This window comes from Carlito syrichta, unplaced genomic scaffold (assembly GCF_000164805.1).
Source record: "Carlito syrichta isolate Samal-C Ts95f unplaced genomic scaffold, Tarsius_syrichta-2.0.1 Scaffold309784, whole genome shotgun sequence".
NCBI lineage: Eukaryota > Metazoa > Chordata > Mammalia > Primates > Tarsiidae > Carlito > Carlito syrichta.
Genome location: NW_007253880.1, coordinates 962,748 through 986,883, shown reverse-complemented (window position 1 = coordinate 986,883; position 24,136 = coordinate 962,748). Strand labels below are relative to the sequence as shown.

Below are 24,136 nucleotides of genomic sequence, written 5' to 3'. Positions count from 1 at the left end.
AAGCTTTGAAGAGTTCAAAGTGAAATCAATCAGACAAAAAAAGTACAAACATGTGATTCCACGTATATGAGGTTCCCAGAGAAGCAAATGCATAGAATAGAACAGAGGTACCAGAGTTGGGGGCAAGGAGGAGCGGGGGATTATTTTTAATGGGTACAGCGTTTCTACTTGGGATAATGAAAAAGTTCTGGAAATATATAGAGTTATGGCTGTATAATTTAAGGAATGCATTGAATTGTACACCTAAGATGGTTAAGAATGGTAAATTTTATGTTATGTATATTTTACCACAGTTAAAAAAAAGCATTGGGGTAATGACAGGTATTTCTTCTGTCATTATTAATAACAGTAATAACCAGTTCATGACATAGGAAGCTCAGGAGCTTATCAACTGACTCACAGCATAGTGATGAGAAGGTATCCCTTGAGAGGGTTTGGGGAGGGGGCATGGCAGGGGTGGTGTGGGATGAGGAGATGGCTGGTGTATGGTCATGACATCAGTTAGAGCTGAGGGCTTGAGTCCCTGGAGCTGAGATAGGAACCAGAGAGGTGTGGGGATCTGTAGCAGCCTGGAGTGAGAGGATCGGCCTGGAGCAAATCCTAGACAATACAAAGATCAACCCTGATGAGTCACAGTAAGACACAGGGACAAGACAAGGCTTTGCAAAAGGAGTGTAATAGTTAGTTAGGGCTCTTGTGGTTGCAACAACTACTCCCCTCAAAGGGATTAAACAAACACGGGGACTTTGGGGACTTCATCGGCTTGTGTGCTTGAAAAATATAGGCAGAGCTCCAGTTCCAAGCAGATTGGACCCTGGGTCAGGTGATATTAAAGCACCTGGCTACCCCATCGGTTAGCTGGGCTGCCGCCATGTTGGCATGGAAATTTCATATGCAGGCTTTTCCCAGGCAATGACCACAGGGTCTCCAGCAAAAAAAAAAACCAAAAAACAAAACAACAACAACCTCTTTCCAGGATTAACTGATTTGCCTGGCTCAGATCACAAGCCTATCTCCAAACCAGTCACTGAGGGCAAGGTAGCAGAATATGCTAGCGAGCCCTGGGTCATCCCCAGGGGACGATATAGAGTGCTGTTGCTGATATGTTAAGTAAGAATGGATGCTCCCTGGGCAGAAAGGATGAATGTTCTTGAGTAGGAGACAAAAACGAAAGTGTAGGAAGCCAAGTAGATACCGGAAAGGGATTGAGAGTAAGCAGAAAAGGTCATGAGAGGGAACAAAGTGAGGGAGTTTGGGTCAAGTGCCACGGATAAGGATGGAGGGCCTAGAGTTGTGCAGTGAAAATCAGGAGGCTGGCCTTTGGTTCCAAAATCCCTCCTAAGAAGTGATGAAATCTGGCATAAGACACTAGTTCTCCGAGCCTCGTTTCCTCAATATCAAAGAATGGTTGAATTAAAAGCCATCTAGGAACTTATGTGCCTGAGCTTCCATCCTAAACAACTTTAAATTAGTTACAATACCCAGTCAAAAGATGGGCAAGCATCTGTTGGCATTTCATCCATTGGTATTAAAAATAATAACCATAATAATAACCACAAGCATATTAAATAGGGACAAATATGTGAAAGTATTTTGGAAATTACTAAAAATGGTCAAAATGGTGAATATTATTATCTATATTTTACCACAATACAAAAAATATTAGGGTAATGGCAGGTATTTCTTCTGTCTTTATTAATAATAGCAATAATCAGTTCATAACATAGGAATCTCATAAGGTTATCAACTGACTCATAGCACAATAATGAGAGGCTATCCCATGAAAGGGTTTAGGAAGGAGGCATGGCAGGGGTGGTGTGGGGGGAGGAGAAAAGGAAGAAAACAAAGAGTGGAAGGGTATGCTATTGAAGAGTAGCGATAAAAATAGTAAGAGAAAGAAAAATGTAGGACAGGGAAAATAAAAATTAATTAGATATATATGTAGGAGTGTCTGTGTGTGTAGATAGACAGATAGATATAAAAGAGAGATAATAAATTACAAAAATAGAGACTGAGATAGATAGATATAGATATATTAGATAGATAAAGAGATATAGGTGAAAGATGATAGAAATGCAGAGATAGACAGATGATAAATATAGATAGATATAATAGAGAAATAAAGAAAGGGATAGATAGAGAGATATGAGAGCGAGCAAGAGAAAGAGACAGATGATAGATAAAAAGACAGATAAAGACATAGATAGATAGATGATAGAGCAAGAGACAGAGATAGGTATAGAGAGATGATAGATATTCTGGGTTGGGTTAAAAGTCACAAATGGCATTCCCATGTCTTTGGCTCCCATCCACTCTGGCAGTGAAATCTGGCATCTATCCCCCACTACTCCACTGCCAAAGGTCATCAGTAACTACCCATACTGCCAAATCTAGGGGACATTGCCAGTCATTATCTTTACAAAGTTGATTACTGCTCTTGACACTGCTATCCTTTGTCCTCATTCTTAAAACTCCCTACCGTCTTGGCTACCATGACAATGCTGCCTTGTGGGTCTCCTCCTATTTTAATGTCTCTTTTTGAACTCTCCCTCCCCCACCCAATATATGTTCCCATGTTCCTTTCTCCTTGGAAGTTGTCAGCTTTCACAGTTTTGAGTACTGTGTAAATGCTTTATCAACATACACATAGGTCTAGTCCTGACCACTCCTCTGAGCTTCAGCACATTGGTGGTCCCCAATGACTCCAATACTCCATAAGTCTGAAATGGAAGTCATCTGCTCCTCTCCCCAAATTCTGCTCTTTATTCTTCCCATCCTTCATCTGAGGTAGCTACAAAGGCCAGAGAACAATTCATTAATTCTCCCTCCTCTTTTCAGCACCTCCCACCTCACTCTGGCTCTGTGATTTGTCTCTTCACCTGATTCTCATTCCTCCTCAAAGATTCACACACCATCTTCTCCAAAATGGCTTCCCAGAGCCCTCAGTGGAGGAGTGCTCACCTCATGCCCTGCACAAAACTTGACTTCATTACCTCTTACCAGATTGTAGTAAAACATCTGTCTGTGATTGTCCTCCAAACTCCCACCATACTCCCACAGTCCCTGGACCCTAAATTTCTCAAGGACATGAGCTCTTTGTTGGGTCTTGTATGTGCTAAGTCTAGCACCCTGCCTGGTAGTCAGTTAATGTTTACTGAATTAAACCAATTCTCACCAACTGTAAAGCTGCTTGTGGTGAAAATAAGTCATTAGTAGAGATGACTGCCTGTGATCACTTAGCACAGACGGAGTCAAGAGAGGGAAAGTTCATACATCTAAACTATGAACAGATCATACAGGAGATTCTGCATTTACATTACTTATTTTGAGAAATATGTACATGCATTTTTTTTAAACCAGTGATCCCATAATAGACTTAAATAGTAGTTGTGCTTTTCCCAGTAGTTAACTGAATAGAAACTGACCAAATTAAAATCTATAACCTTAACGTTCTTTGGGTTATTTCTTCCTTTGGATCTTTTATTTCCAAGATGAAAATCTTTTTTTTTTTTAATGTAGAAGTATAAATCTTTAGCCCTCCAGATAGGAGTCTCTGTCTTGCACTGTTTTTCCCCTGCTGTTGATATTTTGTTATAAGGAATAGAGCACCATCTAAAACTTTAAAGGAAAATGTATTCAACAATCCTCAGCAGTTACAGTGATTTATGCTAATTAATATTTTAAAAATGTTATACACACTAGCGATGTAATAAGAAATTGAAATTAGTGTGTTATATATCTATAATAAAAATAATAGCATCATTTATATAGTTGACAGGTGAACTGCATATTTGTACATCTAGTTTTGGAGACTGATAAAAAATTGTAAGGGTAGTCTTGCAAAGAAAATGCCAGAAACACACCATGATGACACTGGTTTGTTTACCACTTAAAACATAAAAGCCAAAGAAGAGAAATCTAAAGTCTGATTTAGCATAATTTTATTTTCTTCAAGAAGCACGAATGTTGTCTACAGATTTTCTGACATAAACAATGCTTTCTTTTGCTTTTCTTTCTGTCTTTCTTTCTTTTCTTTTCTTTCTTTCTTTCTTTTTTTCCTGAGACAAGATCTTACTCCTTCACCAGGCTGAAGTACAGCGATGTGATCCTGGCTCACCACAGTCTTGACTTCCTAGTCTCAAATAACTCTCCATCTCAGCCTCTGAGTAGCTGGAACTACAGGTGTGTGCCACACCTGACTAAGTTTTCAATTTTTTTGTAGACAGAAGGTCTCACTATACTGCCCAGGCTGGTCTTGAATGCCTGGGCTCAAGCGATCCTCGGACTCCCAAAGTGCTGGGCTTTCAGGCCACCATGCCCGACCCCTTTTATTTTTCTTCATTGTAAAAGTCAGTGATGGTCACCTCATGACTATGAATCATAACACAGTGCCAGGAGAAAGGCAAGAGCAGCGTTTAGGCATCCAAGATTATAAATCAAGCTTTGAGGATGGGAATCACGTGGATGAGACATTTATTCACTCACACGTACTGTTTGTCTCCGTTTGTTGTTTTCCTAAGCTGTGAGTCCCAAAGCCACACCATTGTAATTAAAATGTAATCCCTGGGTTGAAATTTAACATCATGGAAGTCGCACGGGGCACCTATGAGCTCTATCTAAGTCATGCCAGCTGCTCGGGGAACTATCTTCCAAATATTCTTAGTCTATTTTTTTAAATGGGGGAAGGAGAATATTGTTCCTATTAATCTACATAAATTGTCTATATCTGTTTTGAAGCCGATGCAAAGCAGATGCAAGATGTTCATTGCTGAGAAAAAAATAAACTGTAAGCCATAATAAAGAGGGGGAATGGAAAAAACCTAAATAGTCATAGACAGGGATTGACTAGATTATGGTACATCCATATATAGTCCAGATAGCAGCAGGGGTTATTCTGTCACTTGAGATATTTTAAAAACTGAATCAAAATCCCTTCTCCTGGGGAAAGAAAAGACCAGCATCCACCCAAAACTCTCTAGGGGTTCTTGAGAGTCCATAGTTCATCCAGTTCCCTGCCCCAGTGAATCCTGGCTCGCTTCCCTATTTTGCCTTTCAGTGCTAATCCTTCTTTGTCTACTGTGGATAGATGACCACATAGACATTTTCCTTTAAATGTAGAAAACTGTATTCATTATTTGGGGACATCAGCACAGGGATGCTATACATGAGAGAGTGAGATATTCTGCTGCAACACAGAAAACACAGCAGTTGACTACGGCTGGGCGCCGTGGCTCACATCTGGACTCCCAGCACTTTAGGAGGCTGACTTGAGCCCAGGAGGATCACTTGAGCCCAGGAGTTCGAGAACAGTCTGGGCAACAGAGTGAGACTTCGTCTCTACAAAAAACAAAACAAAACAAAATTAGCCAGGTTTGGTAGTATGTGCCTGTAGTCTCAGCAACTACAAAGATTGAGGTGGGAGGATCGCCTGAGCCTAGGTGGTCAAGGCTGCGGTGAGTAGGGATCGTGCCACTGCATTCCAACCTGGGCAAGAGTGAGACTCTGTCTCAAATACACACACACACACACACACACACACACACACAGCATAGCGATTAACTAAATCCTAAACCCCAAAAAAAAAAAAAAAGAAAAGAAAACTTTAGTCATTCCCCCGGCTCCCCCATCGAAAATGAGAACTTTACTCTGGCCTCAGTGTCCCATACCGTTGAGGCCTGGCGTTCTTCAAAATCTTGTTTATTTCTTATACTAAGCAGATTAGACATCCCTGAGTCATTTCCAGTCCATCCTTGCTGTTCTCACTTTTCACAACCAAAATGGTTCATCAAAGCAAAACAAAGATGGCAAAGTGATGCACTTAGAGAGAAGTACTGTCTCAGTCATGAAACCTGCCCTTCTTCTAGCTCCCTACAAGGGGTAACTGTGCAATTGCTAAAAAAAAAAAAATGCTCCTCTACCATCATAAAAAGATGTTATATATGGAGAAAGAGGGTGGGGGGAGGAGAGAGAGAGAGAAAGAGAGAGAGAGAGAGAGAGAGAGAACATTAAGTTAAAAAAGAAGTGATAGAACAGAGTATAGAAAATGATTTCATGCAGAAACTTTTTTTTTTAACGTAAAACATTTTTATTTTAAAGATGTGGGGTACAATTCAGGGTTAGGTATACAAATGTTCATTATGCAGGTACACTTGTTGATGTGGTGTGCCTCTCCCTCCCCTGGCCGTTTCTCTCAACTGCCAATCCCCCCCACTCCTCCCCTGGCAGTTTCTCACTACTGACAATCCCTTTTTATAGTATTATGATAATTGTTCAAGATCCACTTATGAGTGAGAACATATGGTACTTTTCTTTGTTTCCGTGATAGATCACTGAGTATGTGAAACTCTAAATCCATCCAAGTTACTGCGAAGTCCATGTGTTTGGACGTAAAGAAGCCTTTATGGCTGCATAATATTCCATTGTGTATATGTACCACATTTTTTAATCCAGTCTAACTTTGATGGGCAGCATGGTTGGTTCCATGTTTTTGCTATTGCGAATAGAGTTGCAACAAACATGCATGTGCAGGCATCTTTTATGTAGAATTATTTGAGTTCCTCTGGGTATATTCCCAATAGAGGGATTGCTGGGTCATATGGAAGGTCAATTTCTAGTTCTTTCAGAAATTGCCACGCTATCTTCCAAAGAGGTTGCACTAGTTTGCGTTCCCACCAGTTGTGTAGAAGCTTTCCAACAGACACATGAAAAAGTAACAGATTAGTGTCACTCTTACTAATCATCAGAGAAATGTAAATCAAAACCACATTGAAATGCCATCTAACCCCAGTAAGAATGGTCATCGTTAATAAGACAACACCAGAAGCTGGTGAGGATGTGAAGAAAAAGAAACTTTAAAAAATATATATAAATAAGAGAACAAAATCTATAAGGATATACACCAATCTCTTAATGTTGGTTTCTCTCTAGGAGATGGGACTCAGGGGGGACTTTTACTTCAATTATTTTGTACTAACTTCTTTTTTACATTCAACGCAAACACTTCAATAATCAGAGAAATCATTTTGGAATAAAAAGACCGAAGCAAAGAAAAACAGCTCAGGCTGAGCTGACAGGACTCAACTTCCACACAAGAGTTTCTCAGCAGGAAAGGCTGTTCAGCATTCATGAAATCTCTTCCCCAGCTATCGCCAATATATGCCAAGAACATTTTGTGTTCATAAAAACCCAAGGGGAGAATGGGGCAGATTTCACAGAGCTAGGAGACAATGATTATTATTACCCTGTGAAAAACTCTAAGGAGAAAGAAACTCAGGAGAGAAGGAGGGAGGGGTGGCATCTAAGAACAAAAACTTAGCTGAACAAGAGACACGTGTCCTGTTGAAGAAGGAAAGGAAAACAAGGATATAAACTAACACAGCAGGGCGCAGTGGCTCACACCTAAAATCCCAGCACTTCGGGAGGCCGAGGAGGGAGGATTGCTTGAGCCCAGAAGTTCAAGACCAGCCTGGGCAGCATAGCAAGACCTTGTCTCTACAAAAAAATAAAAAATAAAAAGATTAGTGTAGTGGCATGCACCTGTAGTTTCAGCTACAGGCTGAAGCAGAAGGATCACCTGAGCCCAGAAGGTCAAGGCTGCAGTGAGCCATGATCATGCCACTGCACTCTTGCGTGTGCAACAGAATGAGACTCTGATTCAAGGAATAAAAAATAAATAAACTAACATGACTGCCCAGTGGGCGTGATGCTATGGAATGTCCATAGCTGGTTACACATTGTTTCTGGGTGTGTCTATGAGGGTGTTTCTGGAAAAGAATGGCATTGGGAGACTGAGTAAAGCAGACAGCCTTTCCCACTGTGAGTGGGAATCCTCCAGCACTTGGAGGGTCTGAATAGAAGGAAAAGGAAGAGCAGGGTTGAACGTGCTCTCCATATGACGACTTGAGATGCGACAGTGGTCTTTTCCTTCCCTCAGAGCTCCTGGTTCTCAGGCCTTCAGACTGGACTGGAATCTATGTCATCAGCTTTCTAGTTCTTAGGTCTTACCTAAAACACCAGTTTACCTGGGTCTCCAGCCTGTAGAGAGTAGATCGTGGGACTTCAACCTCCATAATCATGTAAGCCAATTTATAATACATAAGTATGTTCCACTGTTTATGTTTCTCTGGAGAACCCTGACTAATACAGGGGTTTCTAAATGAGATGTGGTTTTAAAAAAATAGAAATGAAGAGTGCATCCTCATGAATGAATATAGAAAGGTAACATTCAGGCTGGGTGCAGAGGCTCATGCCTGTGATCCCAGAACTTTGAAAGGCCAAGACAGGAGGATCGTTTGAGCCCAGGAGTTCAAGACCAGCCTGAGCAACATAGCAAGACTAGTCTCCACAAATAATAATAATAATAAAAAGCTGGGTGTGGTGGCATGTGCCAGCTACATGGGAGGCTGAGGTAGAAGGATTGCCTGAGTCCAGGTGGTTGAAGCTGCAGTGAGCTGTGATTGTGCCAATTCTCTCCAGCCTGGGCAATGAAGTGAGATCCTGACTCAAAAAAAAAAAAAAAAAAAGTCTTGGATGTATGGTGGACAGAAGAAACAAGAACAGAAACAAGGAAAAGGATTAGGAGGGACCACAATAGTCCAGATGAGTGACCGGGGCCTTGGACCTGGAAATGGCAATGGAGTCAGTGAAGTGGCGGATTTGGAATGAGTCTTGAATAATTAGGATGGGGAGGCAATGGAAAGAAAGAAATCAGAGATGACTCCTGAATTTTGGCTGCAGTTGCTGTCTTTGCCACTCAGGAGTTGCAGAAGACTCCAAAGGCAGCAGGTTGGTGAAGAGGAGAATCAGAGATTCTGTGTCAGGTTGAGACATTTAGTTAATAGCTAAGTAGAAAAGCCAAACAGTTGCATAAGCAAGTCTGGAGCTCCTCAAAGACTTTGAAGCAATACATCAACATTCCAGAGTCGCTATTGAATAGGTGGTTATCAACACCCTAAGCCTGGATAAGTTCATCTGGAAAGGTTGCCTACAAGAGAAATGTAGAAGGTCAAGTTTTTGGGGGGCGGGTGGTGGTCAGAATGGAGAAGAGGGAGAACCCAAGGAGACTGGGTAGAAACTACAATTAAAGTCAAAAGGAATACAGGAGAGTGTGGTTTTTCAAAAGCCAAAAGATTAGAGTGTTCCCAGGTAGAAGAAACTCTCTAGTCCACATTCCAGAAGCTACTGAGAAACCGAGTAAGAGAAGTACAGAGAAGGGATCACCATACCTTACAAGTTGGAGGTGGCTGGTGACATAAGAGTCATCTTAGTGACATGATGAAGACAGAGCCCAGCTGGCAAACCAAGGCAAAGGCAGGACAGTGCAGGTGATGGTCGCCACCATGATAATTCTCGAAAAAGGGAACAGAAAACTGGGCCAGTAACTGAAGGGAGCTAGAATGGGTCTTGGGCTCAAGGGAAGGTCTGTTTTTCCAGAGAGAGATAGCAGGATGTATATTTTTAGAGGCCGAGCAGAACCAGATTAAAAGTTTTACTTCGATGTTATTTTTCATATCATTCCTTAGGAAGCAAGCAGGTCATCATCAATAGGACAGGGAATCTGAATCTGATTTTCTCTTCCATTGGAGACCAACAAACATACTAGTATGACCCTACCTCCTGGGTATTGAGAGGGAACAGTGATCAGAAGACATCGGCATGAGCCTGAAGAGAAGTAAAAGCCACTCCTATTATCTTTAGGTATTAAGAAACTTCTGGAGTTTTCACTTCAACTACTGCAGCAGCTTTCTAACTGGTCTCCCTCATCTATTTCATGCCTTGATCTCTTTCATCTCTTTCATCCCCAAACCTAAAAACAGACGGCATCACTTCACTTCCCTGATCAATGCCCCAATAACAACTATCTTAGCCTGTCTGTGCCTGCCATAACAAAATACCTGAGATTGAGTCATTTATAAAGAACAGAAATTTATTTCTCACAGTTCTGGAAGCAGCGAAGTCCAATATCAAGGGTTGGGCAGCAATGGTGTCTGATAAGGTCTCAGTCTGTCCTTCCAAGATGGTGTCCTGTGGCTGTATCCTCTCAAAGTAAAAGGCAGAAGGGAAAAGGGCCGATTGTGCTGGAGGAAGCCTCTTATGTGGATCTTAATCCCACTCGTGAGAGAGGAGTCCTTATGACTTAATCACCTATTAAGGCCCCATCTCTCAATTCTATTACATTGGCCATGAAGTTTCCGCGCTTGAATTTTGGAGGAAACACATCCAAACCATAGCAGCAAACTTCTTTCTGAGAAGAATGTCCAACTTCCTTGGCAAGGCATACAGATTCCTGTAAAATCTGGCCTCCGCCCTTCCTTCCTACTCATGTCTACCATGCAATGTGCAAAACACCAACCCCTGCAGGCCCAGCCACAGTGGACATCGCCTCATTCTGCTATTCTGACACGGCATGGCACATGCTATATTCTCTACTTAGAATATCCATTCGATCCCCACCCAATCCACTGGCTTGAGAAATTGCTAGTGGGTCTTTAAAACCCACTCGAAAGCCCCATGAAAGAGAAATTATGTTTACCCAGAGTCCTTCCAGGAGAGACATCTATGACAAACAGCTAGGTAGTACAGGGAACAACTTCACATCAACATAAAATCAATCTAAGAGTAATTTTTGAAACAGAGTGAGGACCATTGTCAGGTAGAATGTTCCTCAGGGATGTTCCTCACAGTGGGAGATGTGGAAACAGGAAGAAAACAACTTGCCAGAGCTCTGACACGAGGTCCAGCCACATTCACTGTTCAATATAGCCCATTCAATTAGTAGATGACTATAATCATTAGGAAGAGGCAAAAATTACTTCTCTACTAATTTCTATGCTTCTTAGTTCTGCCCTCTGGAGCAATTAATAATTTCTCTTGCTTTTTATGCATGGTAGCATTTCAAAGGACTACAGGTGCTGATCACACGAGCTTCCTTCCATCCTCCCAAATTTTCTCTTCCACAATTTACAGACATATGCTCATTTCTGACAATGTGGTATTCAGAGCCTCTATTTGGCATATAACATGCCATATGCTTATTGAGGACCCAATCATGCCTTTTTTACTTTGTACCCTAGCACCCAGCCATGTACATGACACAAAGTATCGCCAGCAAATAAATTCATGTCAAATCTGCAAAATTTCCCATACCTATATTTCTTGATGGTAGGCAATGATAGCTTCCAATGCATGGCTTCTAAAGCAGGCAGAACAAGGTCCCTGCAGGATTGGCGGCCATGAAGTCACGCTCAAGGTGCATATCAGCAACCATGCTCAAATTCACCTCTTTCCTAGGTGTCCTGCCCAGGATTCTCCCCAAGCCCCGCCCCCAACCCAGCCTCTTCTGAGACTTAACCAGTGCTAGGTTGCCCCCCACAGGCCTGCTGTGCTTGTGGGTTCAAACTCACAGGCCCCGACGAGTGGGCTGGACAAGTATGAAAGGTATGAGGAACAGAGAAAAGGGAGAAACAAGGGATTTATCTACATCAGTATATCCTAAAACGGTGGCCACAGACTCTTATCCACTGCAGTGTATCTCTAGACTTGAAAACAAGCTGTAGTGTTGAATGTGATCTTTTTGAAAGAACTCTGAGCAAAATTCTACAAAAGGCAGAAAAAAGGGGGAGGACCTATGATCACTGTGTAATGAAGTATTTGGATTCTTCCAGAAACACTTCCAAAGTAGCTAGTCTAGTCTAGTCTAGACTGGAAGAGAGAAGAGGCAATCACACATGCAATTTTATATTTTCTAACGGCAAAAAAAAAAAAAAGGCAAAAAACAAACAAATAAAACGGGTGAAACGAATTTCAGTCATATGACTTATTTAACCCAATATGTCCAAAATATTATCATTTCAACATGTAATCATTATAGAAAATTATTGAGATATTTTACATTCTCTTTTCCAATCAAAGTCTTAAAAATCTGTGTTTTAATACTTACAGCACCTCTCCATTGAGACTGGCCATATTCAAGCTCAACACTTATTACTAAGCCCACAGGGGGCTTAATAACTACAAGGGACAGTAAAGGTCTAGGATATAAATAAATCCCATTAAGATACACATCAACTTCAGGTTCAAGATACTTGTAGCCGGGCTCAGTGGCTCAGCCTGTAATCCCGCACCTTTGGGAGGCTGAGGTGAGTGGATTGCCTGAGCCTGCGGATTCGAGACCCGCCTGGGCAGCGAGACCTCATCTCTACAATAAATCAGAAATTAGCTGGGCGTGGTAGCGTGCGCCTGTAGTTCCAGCTACTTGGAAGGCTGAGGTGGAAGGATCGCCGGAGTCCAGCAGGCGAGGCTGTGGTAGCTGGGAGCGGCCACTGCACTCCAGTCTGGGCGACAGAGTGAGACTCCAACTCAAAAAAAACAAAAACAAAAAAAAACCTTGCAAAGTCTATTCTTAAGGATGGATTTACTTTAAAAAATAATTATCAAACTCAAAGATTTTGGTAAAAAATACAAAGCTATATGAAGTGACATGTAGAGAAAAATAAAAAGACTTTAAAGAATGATTTAAGCATCTATTACAAGGTGAATGCTTCTGAAGCCCTCAGACTCGTTTTTCAAAGTCAAAAATAAATTATGCAATCAATCTGGTGTCATGAACCCAAATCTTCCAACAAATACTTGGGAGATCATGCAGTCCCAGCCATTCTTTTTATAGATGACATAGAGTTCTTGCCAAACCCAGCAATCCACTTGTGTCTAGTGTGACAGACGGTCAAGTGTTGATTAGCTGACATGGACACACTGCTCTGTACAGCCGTGTAGTGAGTCACAGCCGCCACGTGGGACCCCACATGTAACTTTAATCAACCAGAATGGGATTCAAGGTGCTCAGTGGGAATTTATTAGATTAAAAGCCCTCCAAAACATACCTAACAATCTCCCCTCGCCCCCCAGGAATCATTACCTGAATACTGAAAAAGACACGAATATATGAAATTGGGAAGTTATGACCAAGTGCACACAGGCAGAATAGAGGAGATTGGAAAAGTAAGAATATGTTTTCCAGAATAATCGCTCTCAGGAACAAAACATTCCACTCAATGTTCTAACCTTCAATCTTCACTCGAGCAAAGAAAGGTAGTGAACCTGCAAGCCCAGCAGCCAAGCAAGAGATACACTGAAGCCAGGCTCTTTAAAAACCCTGGGAAAAGGCATGCGCATTTTAAGTGACTCGCTTAAAATCTCAAGCAGGTGGTGAATTATTAAGACAAGTTAATAGCGGGTAAGTGCAACCAACACAAAGCAACATAGATAAAATTTAAAAAGCCCTGATAATTAAGGAATAAAATGTAGCCAAAGCAACTCTGCTTTTTAATATAGGGAGATGCAAGCATTAATCCTGTGAATCACAGGAAAATAACTTTGTTTGATTTTGAGTAGGAGTCTTATTCTGTCACCCAGGCTGGAATGCAGTGGCACACTCATGGCCACTGCAGTCTCAACTTGCTGGACTCAGGTGATCCTTCCACCTTAGCCTTCCAAGTAGCTGGAACTACAGACATGCGCCACCATGCCCAGCTATTTTTTTTTTTTATTGTTGTGATGAGACTTCGCCAAGTCGCCCAGGCTGGTCTCGAACTCCTGGGCTCAGACAGTTCTTTCTCTTCTGGTTCCCAACATGCTGGGATTACAGGTGTGAGCCACCATGCGCAAACTTGGAAAATAACTTTAGACCACCATCTTGTTTAAAAGGCAAGGGAGCCATGTCCAGGGACACTGGGTGGTGTGCTGCTAAGCCCCATGTAGTTATTCAGAAAGACAATGTGTTTGCACCTCGTGGAAGAACACACTGGTTCTTTACTGGAAATTTCAAAAGAAAACATTCATTGGTCTAAAATTAAGTTTACAAACAGTCAAGTAGTACTAAAATTAGTGGTAAGGGAGCCCACAGGGTTCAGTTTCAGATGAGTTACCTTCAGGAAATGCAGTTTCGCTGGATGAGGAGGTTCAGGCCTGTAACCCAAGTACTTTGGTTCCAAGACCAACCTGGGCAACATAATAAGAGCTCGTCTTTATAAAAGATCAAAAAATTAGCCAAGTGTAGTGGCGTACACCTTTAGTCCCAACTACTCAGGAGGCTGAAGTGGGAGGATTGCTTGAGCCCAGGGGTTCAAGGCTGCGGTTAGCTGTGATCGTTTCACTGCACTCCAGCCTGGGCAACAGAGTGAGATCCCAACTCAAAAAGAAAAGAAAAGAAAAGAAATGCAGCTTAACTGCCAAAAAGCACAGAAAATAAAGAATACAAAAGGCAATCCAAGTAACATCTTTCTCAGCTACTTTTAATAAAGTCGATATGATAGGTCTATTTCCCACTTACACCAGCTTCACCCTACACCCACCATCTGGGTGCCAGGTTCCTTCATCACACTTTATCTCCTCAAATTTAGCCTCTCTCCCAGCAAGGAATAATACTTCCTCTTTGGGAGAGGGAGGAGCCAGGTCAGCAATTAGATTTCCTTAGCAGGATGGGAAGGGGAAAACCCAAGAGATTTCCCACATTAATGACATCTGTCCTGTTACAGGTATTAAACACCCTTGCTGTGTTCAGACTGGACATTAACTCCAGAAGATCAGAATATTATTAGAGTCAGGAAGAGTGTTTGAAGAGCCGTGATATATTTCAACTATGATAAGAAACATCAGTTTAAAAGCATTTGGCACTCACACCCAAAATACTTCCACACCTGCCATCTCTCACTTACCCTGGCCCCTGCACACTCTCTGCCCACTCCCCTCGCTACTCACCAGCTGACCCCTCCCTCCACCTTCCACCATCTCCGTAATCTCTGCCATTCCCCACTGAAAAGTCATTCTTTCCTTTGATTGATCTGAAATAGCAGCATGAGAGAGGGGACCCCCAAAAACCCGGAATTTATTTATTAAAAATTGTGTATTACTTTTACATATTTACATTTCAGTCACCTTCAAAGTACTCTCCATTTGATGCAATACACCTATCGAGATATTCTTTCCGCTGCTCAGAACAGTTTTTGAACTCATTAGTTTTGATGCCTTTGAGGACTTCTGCTGTTTTTTGTTTCACTCTCTCACACTGGCAAAGCGTTTCCCTTTGAAGATTTTTTTCATCCAGGGAAACAAAGAAAAGTCACTTGGAGTGAGATTGGGTGAATAGGGAGGGTGGGGCACGGGAATCATGCCACTTTTGGTCACAAACTACTAAGTAGTCAGTGCAGTGTGGACATATGCACTCATAAATCACCCATCATGAAACAGGCAAATGCACTGAAAGAATCTCCCCCCAAAAATCAGAAGCCAAACACAGCTTCTCACAACAACGCTAACTGGTACACTGAAGCTGATGGGTTTCTAAAACACTCAGTGGCAAGTGAAGCCTGTGCTACAAGGGGCTCACCCTCCGAAAGATAATTCCTGGTTTTTTGGGTCCCTTTTGTATGTCAGAAGCCCCAGTCCAACACTTTTGCCACCTGCTCCTCACGGGCGAAAAGTTTCCATATAAGAAGCAGAGCTTTTTATTCCATAGATTAAGAAAAAGAATAAAACATAAATACTCTTAGAATGATCTAAAGTAACACTCAGTGTGAAGGGCAGACCAGATGTTCTGTTTTGAGTTGGAGTCTCACTGTCACCCAGGCTGGAGAGCGGTGGCACGCTCACAGCCACTGCAGCCTTGGCCTACTGGTCTCAGACAATCCTTCCATCTTAAACTTCCAAGTAGCTGGAACCACAGGCATGTGCCACCATGCGCGGCTAATTTTTTTTGATTTATTGTAGAGACAAGGTGTCACCAAGTTCCCCAGACTGGTCTCCAAACCCTGGGTTCAGGCAATCCTCTCACCTCTGCCTCCCAAAGTGCTGGGATTACAGGCATGAGCCACCACGCCTGGTGTCAGATGTTCTTCTGAGGACAATTTTTAGTAGAGGAGGCGAGGCTAGAGAACTGGAGAGAGTAAGAATCTAAGATATTTTTCTTTGACTTGACAATTTTTCTAGGTCCTAGTCTGGGCAGGCTCTTGATTTCACTGGGTTGTGATGGGGTAAAGATCTAGTTAGGGTCACAACCATACAATCATTAGCTTTCCACAGTGGATGTGTTTATTTCTTACCACGGACCCAAACTCAAAACTGCACCTCAATTCAGAACCTGATGCCACCATGTGCACACATATTCACACATGTTCTTGGGTGTTTTGAGAAAATGTAATCTATAGCCTCATACATTGGGGGAAAATTGGTCTAAACAAGGTTAAACACTTTGTCTTGCCACAGGAATTTTCAAAGCATTTAATGCATTAACGTATGCTAACTCAAGAGGAGAACAGAAAATACAGTATTTCCCTGAATAGAGCAGTTCTCAGAATGTGGTTTGTATAATGCAATGAACCAGCATTTTCCAAATAATCAATGCATCGTGGTATGGAATCACCCCACTTGAAAAATTTACTAATGTGCAAGACAAACCAATGGATTTTAATATAATAAAGTGCAAAATGCTTTGATATTGTTTCAGATTTCATATTGCAGCTAATATTTCAGAAACTATTATTTGTTTATAATACTCAGTGATCTATCACAGACACAAAGAACTGAGTACCACAGGTTCTCGCTCATAAGCAGACCCTGAACATTTACCATAATACTGTAAAAAAGGAATTGGCAGTTGTGGGATACTGCCGGGGGGGTGGGGGGCACACAACATCAATAAAGGTACCTGATCTCAAACTAGGTGAAGTGGGGACCAAAGAGAGGTCCAAACTTTACCTGCATGATGACCACTTGTATTCTTAATCCTGAATTGTACCCTACATCTTTAAAAAACAAAAAACTACCACTTGTCAAGTTGTTGCAGTCACAATTTTTTAAAAAGGTATCGACATCCATATTTTTCCATTTTCCTACTACATAGCTATGTAAGGCCAAATTTTCTTCATACTCAACCAAAATGACATAACACAGCAGAATGAATGGAAAAGCAGCTATAAGAATCCAGTCATCTTCTATTAATTCAGACATTAAAGAGATTTTGAAAAATACAACTCTTATCGCTGAATATTTTTGGAAAACATAGTTATTATTCCCCAAAATATTATTTATGTTAAGATGCAAAAGGTTTATTCCTTTTGTTTTTAACCAATTAATATTTTTACAATTTCAGTTTTCATTTCAAATACGGTATTGATAGATATAACTCACAGAAACTAATGGTCTTTGGGATCCCCAATAATTTTGAAGCATGAAAAGGAGTCCTCAGACCAAAAAGTTTGAGATCCTGCTCTAATGCATTTGATCATGGAAGCTTTTCTCTGGGGAATGGCTTGAGTATACAGAAGGTCTTTAAAAGGTTTACAGAAAATGTATAGTATGAAAAAATTATGCATGGATTTCAAAACAATTTTTACACCAAAATAAGCATGTACTAACTTGTTATAAAAAGTTGAGAAAGAATCTAGCTAGCGGCTCTAAAGAGGATAAGATATGATTTTGAGAAAAGCCCCGGGCTGGGAGCTTGTAATTCCAGCACTTTGGGAGGCCAAAGTGGGAGGATTCCTTGAGGCCAAGCATTTGAGACTAGTCTGGGCAACATAGCAAGACCTTGCCTCTACAAAAAAAAAAAAAATCAGCTGGGAGTAGTGGTATGCACCTGTAGCCCGAGCTACTAGAAAGGCTAAGGCAGGAAGATCACTTGAGCCCAGAGTTTGAGGCTGCAGTGAGCTAGGATCTCTCCACTGCACTTCAGCCTGGGCAACAGAGTATGACCCTGTGAAAGAAAGAAAGAAAGAAAGAGAGAGAGAGAGAGAGAGGGAGAGAGGGAGGGAGGGAGGGAGGGAGGGAGGAAAGAAAGAAAGAAAGAAGGAAGGAAGGAAGGAAGGAAGGAAGGAAGGAAGGAAGGAAGGGAAGGGAAGGGAAGGGAAAGAAAAGAAAAGAAAGTCTCTTATCAGAGCAACATGAATTCTACTAAAATGAAGCAAGAACAAACATTAAATTTGTGGTGACATTGATGGGTGGAAGAATGTTGATGTTTTATAAAAAGTCTGCGAAGCCAATGCCCCAAAGAAATCATCAGTTTTCCAATGGATAACTCTTTTTTTGAGAAGGGACAAGGTTATGTTGAAGATGAAGCCCTCTATGGCATACCATCTACATCCATTTGTGAGGAAAAAAATTATCTTGTTCATGTCCTAATTGAAGAGGACAGACAATTAGCAGGAGAAACAATAGCCAACACCACAGACTGGTTCAACTGGTTCAACTTACACAATTCTGACTGAAAATTAAAATTGAGCAAATGTTCCACTCAATGGGTACCACAACTTTTGCAGCCAACTCAGCTCAAACTAGAGCAGAGCTTGCAATGGAAATTTTAAACAAGTGGAATCAAGGTCTCAAGACATTTCTTCAAAGAATTGTAACAGGAGATAAAATATGGCTTTCCCAGTACAATCCTGGAGACAAAGTACAATCAAAACAATGGCTAGCAAGAGGTGGAAGTGGATCAGTCAAAGCAAAAGCAGACAAGAGTAAAGGTCATGGCAACAGTTTTTTGGGATTTTGCTCAAGGAATTTTGCTTGTTGACTGTCAGGAAAGTCAAACAACAATAACATCTGCTTATTATGAAAGTGTTTTGAAAAAGTTAACCAAAGTTTTAGCAGAAAAACACCCAGGAAATCTTTACCAGAGAGTGATTCTCCACCATGACAGTGTTCTTACTCCTCCCTTTCATCACACAAGGACAATTTCATAAGAGTTTCCATGGGAAATTATTAGGCATCCACCTTACAGTCCTGATTTTGACTCCTTCTTTTTCTTTCCTAATCTTAAAAAATCTGCAGAGGGTCCCCATTTTTCTTCAGTTAATAATGTAAAAAAGACTGCATAGACATGTTAAATTCCCAGGACCCTCAGTTCATTTTTTTTTTTTAGTTGGAGTCTCACTCTATTACCCAGGCTGGAGCGCAGTGGCACACTCATGGCCACCGCAGCCTTGACCTGCTGGGATCTGGCAATCCTTCCACCTCAGCCTTCCAAGTAGCTAGAACTACAGGTGCGTGCCACCACGCCTGGCTAGTTTTTGATTTATTGTAGAGACGAAGTCTCGCCAAGTCACCCGGCTGGTCTCGAACCCGCAGGCTCAGGCAATTCACTCTCCTGGGCCTCCCAAAGTGCTGGGATTACAGGCTGGACCCTCAGTTCTTTAGGGCTGGACTAACTGACTGGTACCATCACTTACAAAAGTGTTTTAAATTTGATTAAGCTTATATTGGGGAATAATGCTTAGGTTTTTTATTTTTATTTTTTAATTTCATTTTCCACAAACTTTTTGAAATCTTCTCATATCCTATGGACTGTATAAAAGGAAACACAATCTCATAGTGTGCTTATAAAATTATTCCTTTGCATGTCTCTTCTCCCTAGACATTCTTCAGTAAATTAATTGAGATGCAGATCAAAGGGTTGGTCTCAAACATTAGTTTTGTGCTTATGACCCTGCTGGTAAATCATGTCTCCTCTGGCAATCGTAGTTGATGCTGACCTCATCTGTTTAGAAAAGGCCTTAGTCTGGAGAATTATTTCACTGAGCAAATGTTAGAAGTAGTCAAGAGAAACATCGACAGAGGCTAACACGCTCCTACAGCAGATAATCCTCTGCTATGAGTTACAGTGCCAGTGATGTCTCAAGACCATAAATGATATCATGCCAGTTGGATCATGGCCAGTGTGGTTTACCATTCTATTCCCAATAACACAATCACAGATTGATGTACCCATGTTACAAATTACTCTTTTATAAAATGAACAGGATGACAGCAATTTATACTCTGAATAAGGACAATTTGTGTTTCCAAAAATAACTTGAGAACGAATTCATATTTCAACCATGACTTTTTAGAATATAGAGTAATGCCAATTTTCTACTTTGGGCAAGCCCAGCGATTCCAATTACAAAATTTAGCTCTAAATCTTTTTCTCCTGGTCAGTATCTGAATGGCCAGAAGTCTTTTGCCAGATGGCTAAAAAATGTGTGGGAATAAGTCAAACGTGTCAAGTGCTGAATAACTACTCCATGCAAAAACTCCCCCAAGAGAACTCAATCCTAATACTATATAAGCTGGGGTACAGGCTGTTCAATCGTTTCATTTCCACTCTGGAATTTGCCCAAATAGTAAGAACCATTAAGTTTCTTTATGTTTTTGTTTAAGGATCTAACTTTTAAAATGTTACTCAAGGATGACCAGAATCTTATCTCTGAGAGCTGAAGACATTCACTGAGGTTGCCTTTTAACTTAAGATTTGAGACGAATTTAGTTTATAACCTACTTCCAGTAAAACTTTCTTATATGAAATTTTTTTAGGGTCATAATTGCATACTAAGTTTCAGGACCTGTGCCACTTCCTTGGGTCTTTCTAGCAACTCTGCCAGATAAATACTATTATTGTCCCCACTTTACAGATGAGGAAACAGACTTAATTGCCTGAGGCCACCCAGTTTACAGGTGGAAGAGATAGGACTGGAATCCAGGAAGTTAGTCCTCTGAACCTCCTAGCTTGATGCTACTGTGTTCATTTAAGATGCACGGATGATAACATTAAATGATTTATAACATAGAGATGCTTGATTCTGTTGGGGGAAATGGTGGCTTTGATCTCCATGTTCACTAGCATTTAGTTTAGAAAGCTTTCTCTAATAGTCTGGGTGTGTTAAGCTCCATTCTCTGCCCACCTAGCATGCCCTGTGCATGGATCAGGTGGACTTATTCCCCACTGATGCTCCTGCCTTCTTACTAGCCTCTGTTGATATCCTCTCCAATGGCACCTGCAATAGCAATTCCAGAATCAGCATGTAAAAAAGACCAACAAATGAACAAACACAAGCGCATCTCCAGAGGTCTGCTTGGTACCAAGGACACATTTCTAAACGAGGTTCTTATTCCCTGAAGAGGATGCAAAATGACCCAGTGGGGGCAGGGAGAAAACATTAGCATTTCTATCCATATTTTAAATATGAAGACAGAGCCATAGGTTTACTGACACCCTCTGTGTGGATTGACTCTGGGAGGCAACTTGAGTCACACAGGCATGCTGGCTCAATGGTCCCTCCTCAGCCTCCGGGATAAGCTGCAGGCCTGAGCCCAACAGAGAAAGTGGCTATCTGAATTTTGTTTTCAATTTTATCTAAACTAATCCTCACAAAATGAACAAGTAACTTTAAACAAGCCCTCCACAAAACTACAACTAAAGATAATAACGATGCAAATGAACAGAAAAATAGCAGAGCTTCCACCATGTCTCATGCATTTTTCTCAGCTACCTCATGAGATAAAACAATAACAAGCTAATCAGATCTGACACAAAGTTGACAAAAGAAAAAAAAACACAAAAAAAGCCCTGATAGCATCAAAATTTATATTCTTGCCCAGCATGATGGCTCAGGACTGCAATCCCAGCACTTTGGGGGGCCGAGGTGAGAAGATTGCTTGAACTCAGGAGTTTAAGACCAGCCTGGACAACATAGCAAGACTTCATCTCTCAAAAATAGTCAAAAAATTAGCTGGGTGTGATGGCGCACACCTGTAGTCCCAGCTACTCCCCTGAGATGGAAAAGGATCACCTGAGCCCAAGAGGTCAAGGCTGCAGTGACCTGTGATCGTGCCACAGCAGTCCAGACTGGGTGATGGAGTGAGACCCTAACTCAAAAGAAAAACCAAAAATGTAGATTCCTATTCACTGTTCTTACCGATAACCTTTACCAAAGTGAACATGATGCCTTGGGACTCTGACTAACCGTATTTTAAAGTTCATGAATAACCATATTTTTCTTAATAGGATAAAAAACTGGAGATCACTGATTTAGAACTTTGCTCCTCAAAGGGCGACCTGCCAAGGAGCAGTCTCAGCACCCCCTTGTGAGAAGTGTCATCTTGGGGTCCCTTCCTGAGTCAGGACCTGGCACCAGGTTTTCTGAATCAGGATTTGCATTTTGACAAGGTCCCCAGGTGATTCACCAGCATGCTTCCATCTGAGAAGCTCTGCTTTAGAACACACATCTTAAATAGTATAAATCCTAACATTTCTCATTTAGGAGTTTTAGACTGATTCCTCTCACTGAATTTTTGAACTCAGAACCTTATCATTTCTAACATCTGTTATCAGATGTCCTTCAAAGCTATAAATGATTGCCAAACACCAAAAACTCAGCTAAACAATCAATGGATAATGCAGCATGATCTCTTTACTTATTGCAGGATACTTCAAGTATATTTCTTGGCTTTCCCCCCATCATCACACTAAAAACCATCCAGCCACACCCTCATTTTTTTTTTACCCCATCTCCACTTACTTTTGTTTGGTCATCGGCTTTGAATACATAGCAGATACTCTGCCGATGGACGGGAACTTCCTTGATCAGACATGCAAAGTAGCTTGGGTCGTGACTGTTGTGGATGAGTTTGTGCACATGCTGGGGCTTGCACTCGAAGATGCTGGAACAGATCAGTGGGTCCCATTGTTGGCTCCTCCCCGGCTCCGGTTCGCATCTCAGTCCGGAGGGTGAAACACAAAGCCGGACTGGCCTGGTGGCAGGCTCCTTTTTGGAGGACTGTCCACTGAGCCTTCGCACCTCCGCCACAACCCACGGCAACATGGGCATGGTGGTCAAAGGATGCACAGGCAGAAAACCCACCAGCTGGAGACCAAAGTCCACCGAGACCTCGTTAGGAAATGGATGTCTCCTCGCTGTGAATGTTATCGGTTCCATCTTGGGAGAAGTCTGGAAATTCAGCCACAAGTTACTGTTTTTCTGTTTTGGACCAAGCGATCTGATTTACGCACTTCTGATGCAGAATCCTGGGGGAGAAAGCCAGAGGCATTGGAATTGGATGAAGTCATAGCAATAGCCATTTTCAAAGAGGTATTATTTCAGGAGAACACAAAAGTCTGAAACCCAAATGAAAGAAGAAATGGGTATTCGTCCAAATAAGCTGCTCTGCCTAGTAAGAGCTTTCTCCAAATTGTATTACTTATAAAACCTGGGAATGGCCTCACTGTCGCACTCATTACAGGTTACACACCCCACTGGGAAATTACTGGTAAACATAAGCGTCATAGGAGCCGGCAAAAACTGCAGCACAGAAAACAGTCTCGCACTACTCTGAAAACATTAAGCCTTGTATGATTTAACATATATTTTTTTGAAGATAGTCAAATTCAGGGTGACTCCCCAAGAAAGAAGTCTTGCAAATAAAAAAATCAGTTATCATCATTATAGTCTACTGAACCAAATCAGCTTGAAATAAATGATCTTGTCACTTATCAAACTAAGTTTTAAGCTGGGAGTGGTGGTTAATGCCTGTAATCCCAGCACTTTTGGAGGCCAAGATGGGAGGATTATTTGTCTCTACAAAAAAAAAAAAAATCAGTCCCAGCTACTTGAGAGGCTGAGGTTGAAGGATCACCTGAGTCCAAGAAGTCAAGGCTACGGTGAGCTGTGAGTATGCCATTGCGCTTCAGCCTGGGCAACAGAGTGAGACCCCAACTCAAAATAACTAACTAAATAAATAAATTTTAAAAATACATAAATTGTAAAGGTTTCTCCCTGAGATAGATAGAGGTTCTAGACCATCATAAACTCATATTCCATGAACATGTGCTCTGTGAGTCTATTACGTTCCAAATACCATCGTAAACGTGGCTTTATCTGCACCAACACCCCAACACCTTGCCTCTTCTCATCAGTAGACCTCAATGTTGCTTCTACTAAGCCCAAAGTCCCTCAACTGCATGCCTTTCTCTGTCTTCAATAATCACATCTGATACATCCTGATGCCTCTTGTCCTACTGGATGACAAGACCTTCTTGTCCAAAGTTGAGTTGTCTACGGGGTCTCGAGCTCTATTATTCACTCCTTGGCGCCCTTGATCTGCAGTCTGTGCTGCAGCCCCACCCGAGCATAGATGCAAAATGCAAAGGGGACACACACTGAACCTCCAGTGCTTGCTATAGTGCCTGGCTCAAAGCAGAGGCTCAGTAAGTATTTTAAAAGAGCAAATGATTTTTAAAAAGGTGGTACATCTATGTGACAGAATATTACACAGCCGTAAAGAAGGACAAAATTATGGACTTCGCAGCAGCTTGGATGGATTTAGAGTCTAT

General features: G+C 41.5%; 1 protein-coding gene across 4 annotated transcripts in view; it reads right to left on the bottom strand.

The window, feature by feature from the left end:
* The window catches only part of TBC1D1 (TBC1 domain family member 1), a 246,921-nt gene extending 224,085 nt beyond the window's left edge, over positions 1–22,836 (bottom strand). For 3 of the 4 annotated variants that reach the window (XM_021717490.1, XM_021717491.1, XM_021717492.1), the window contains exon 1: positions 22,326–22,742. In XM_021717490.1, the coding sequence (XP_021573165.1) occupies positions 22,326–22,742 (417 nt within the window). Of the gene's footprint in view, positions 1–22,325 lie in introns of all 4 variants that reach the window. The other variant, XM_021717489.1, reaches the window with a different exon arrangement.
* Positions 22,837–24,136: the final 1,300 nt, after the last annotated feature.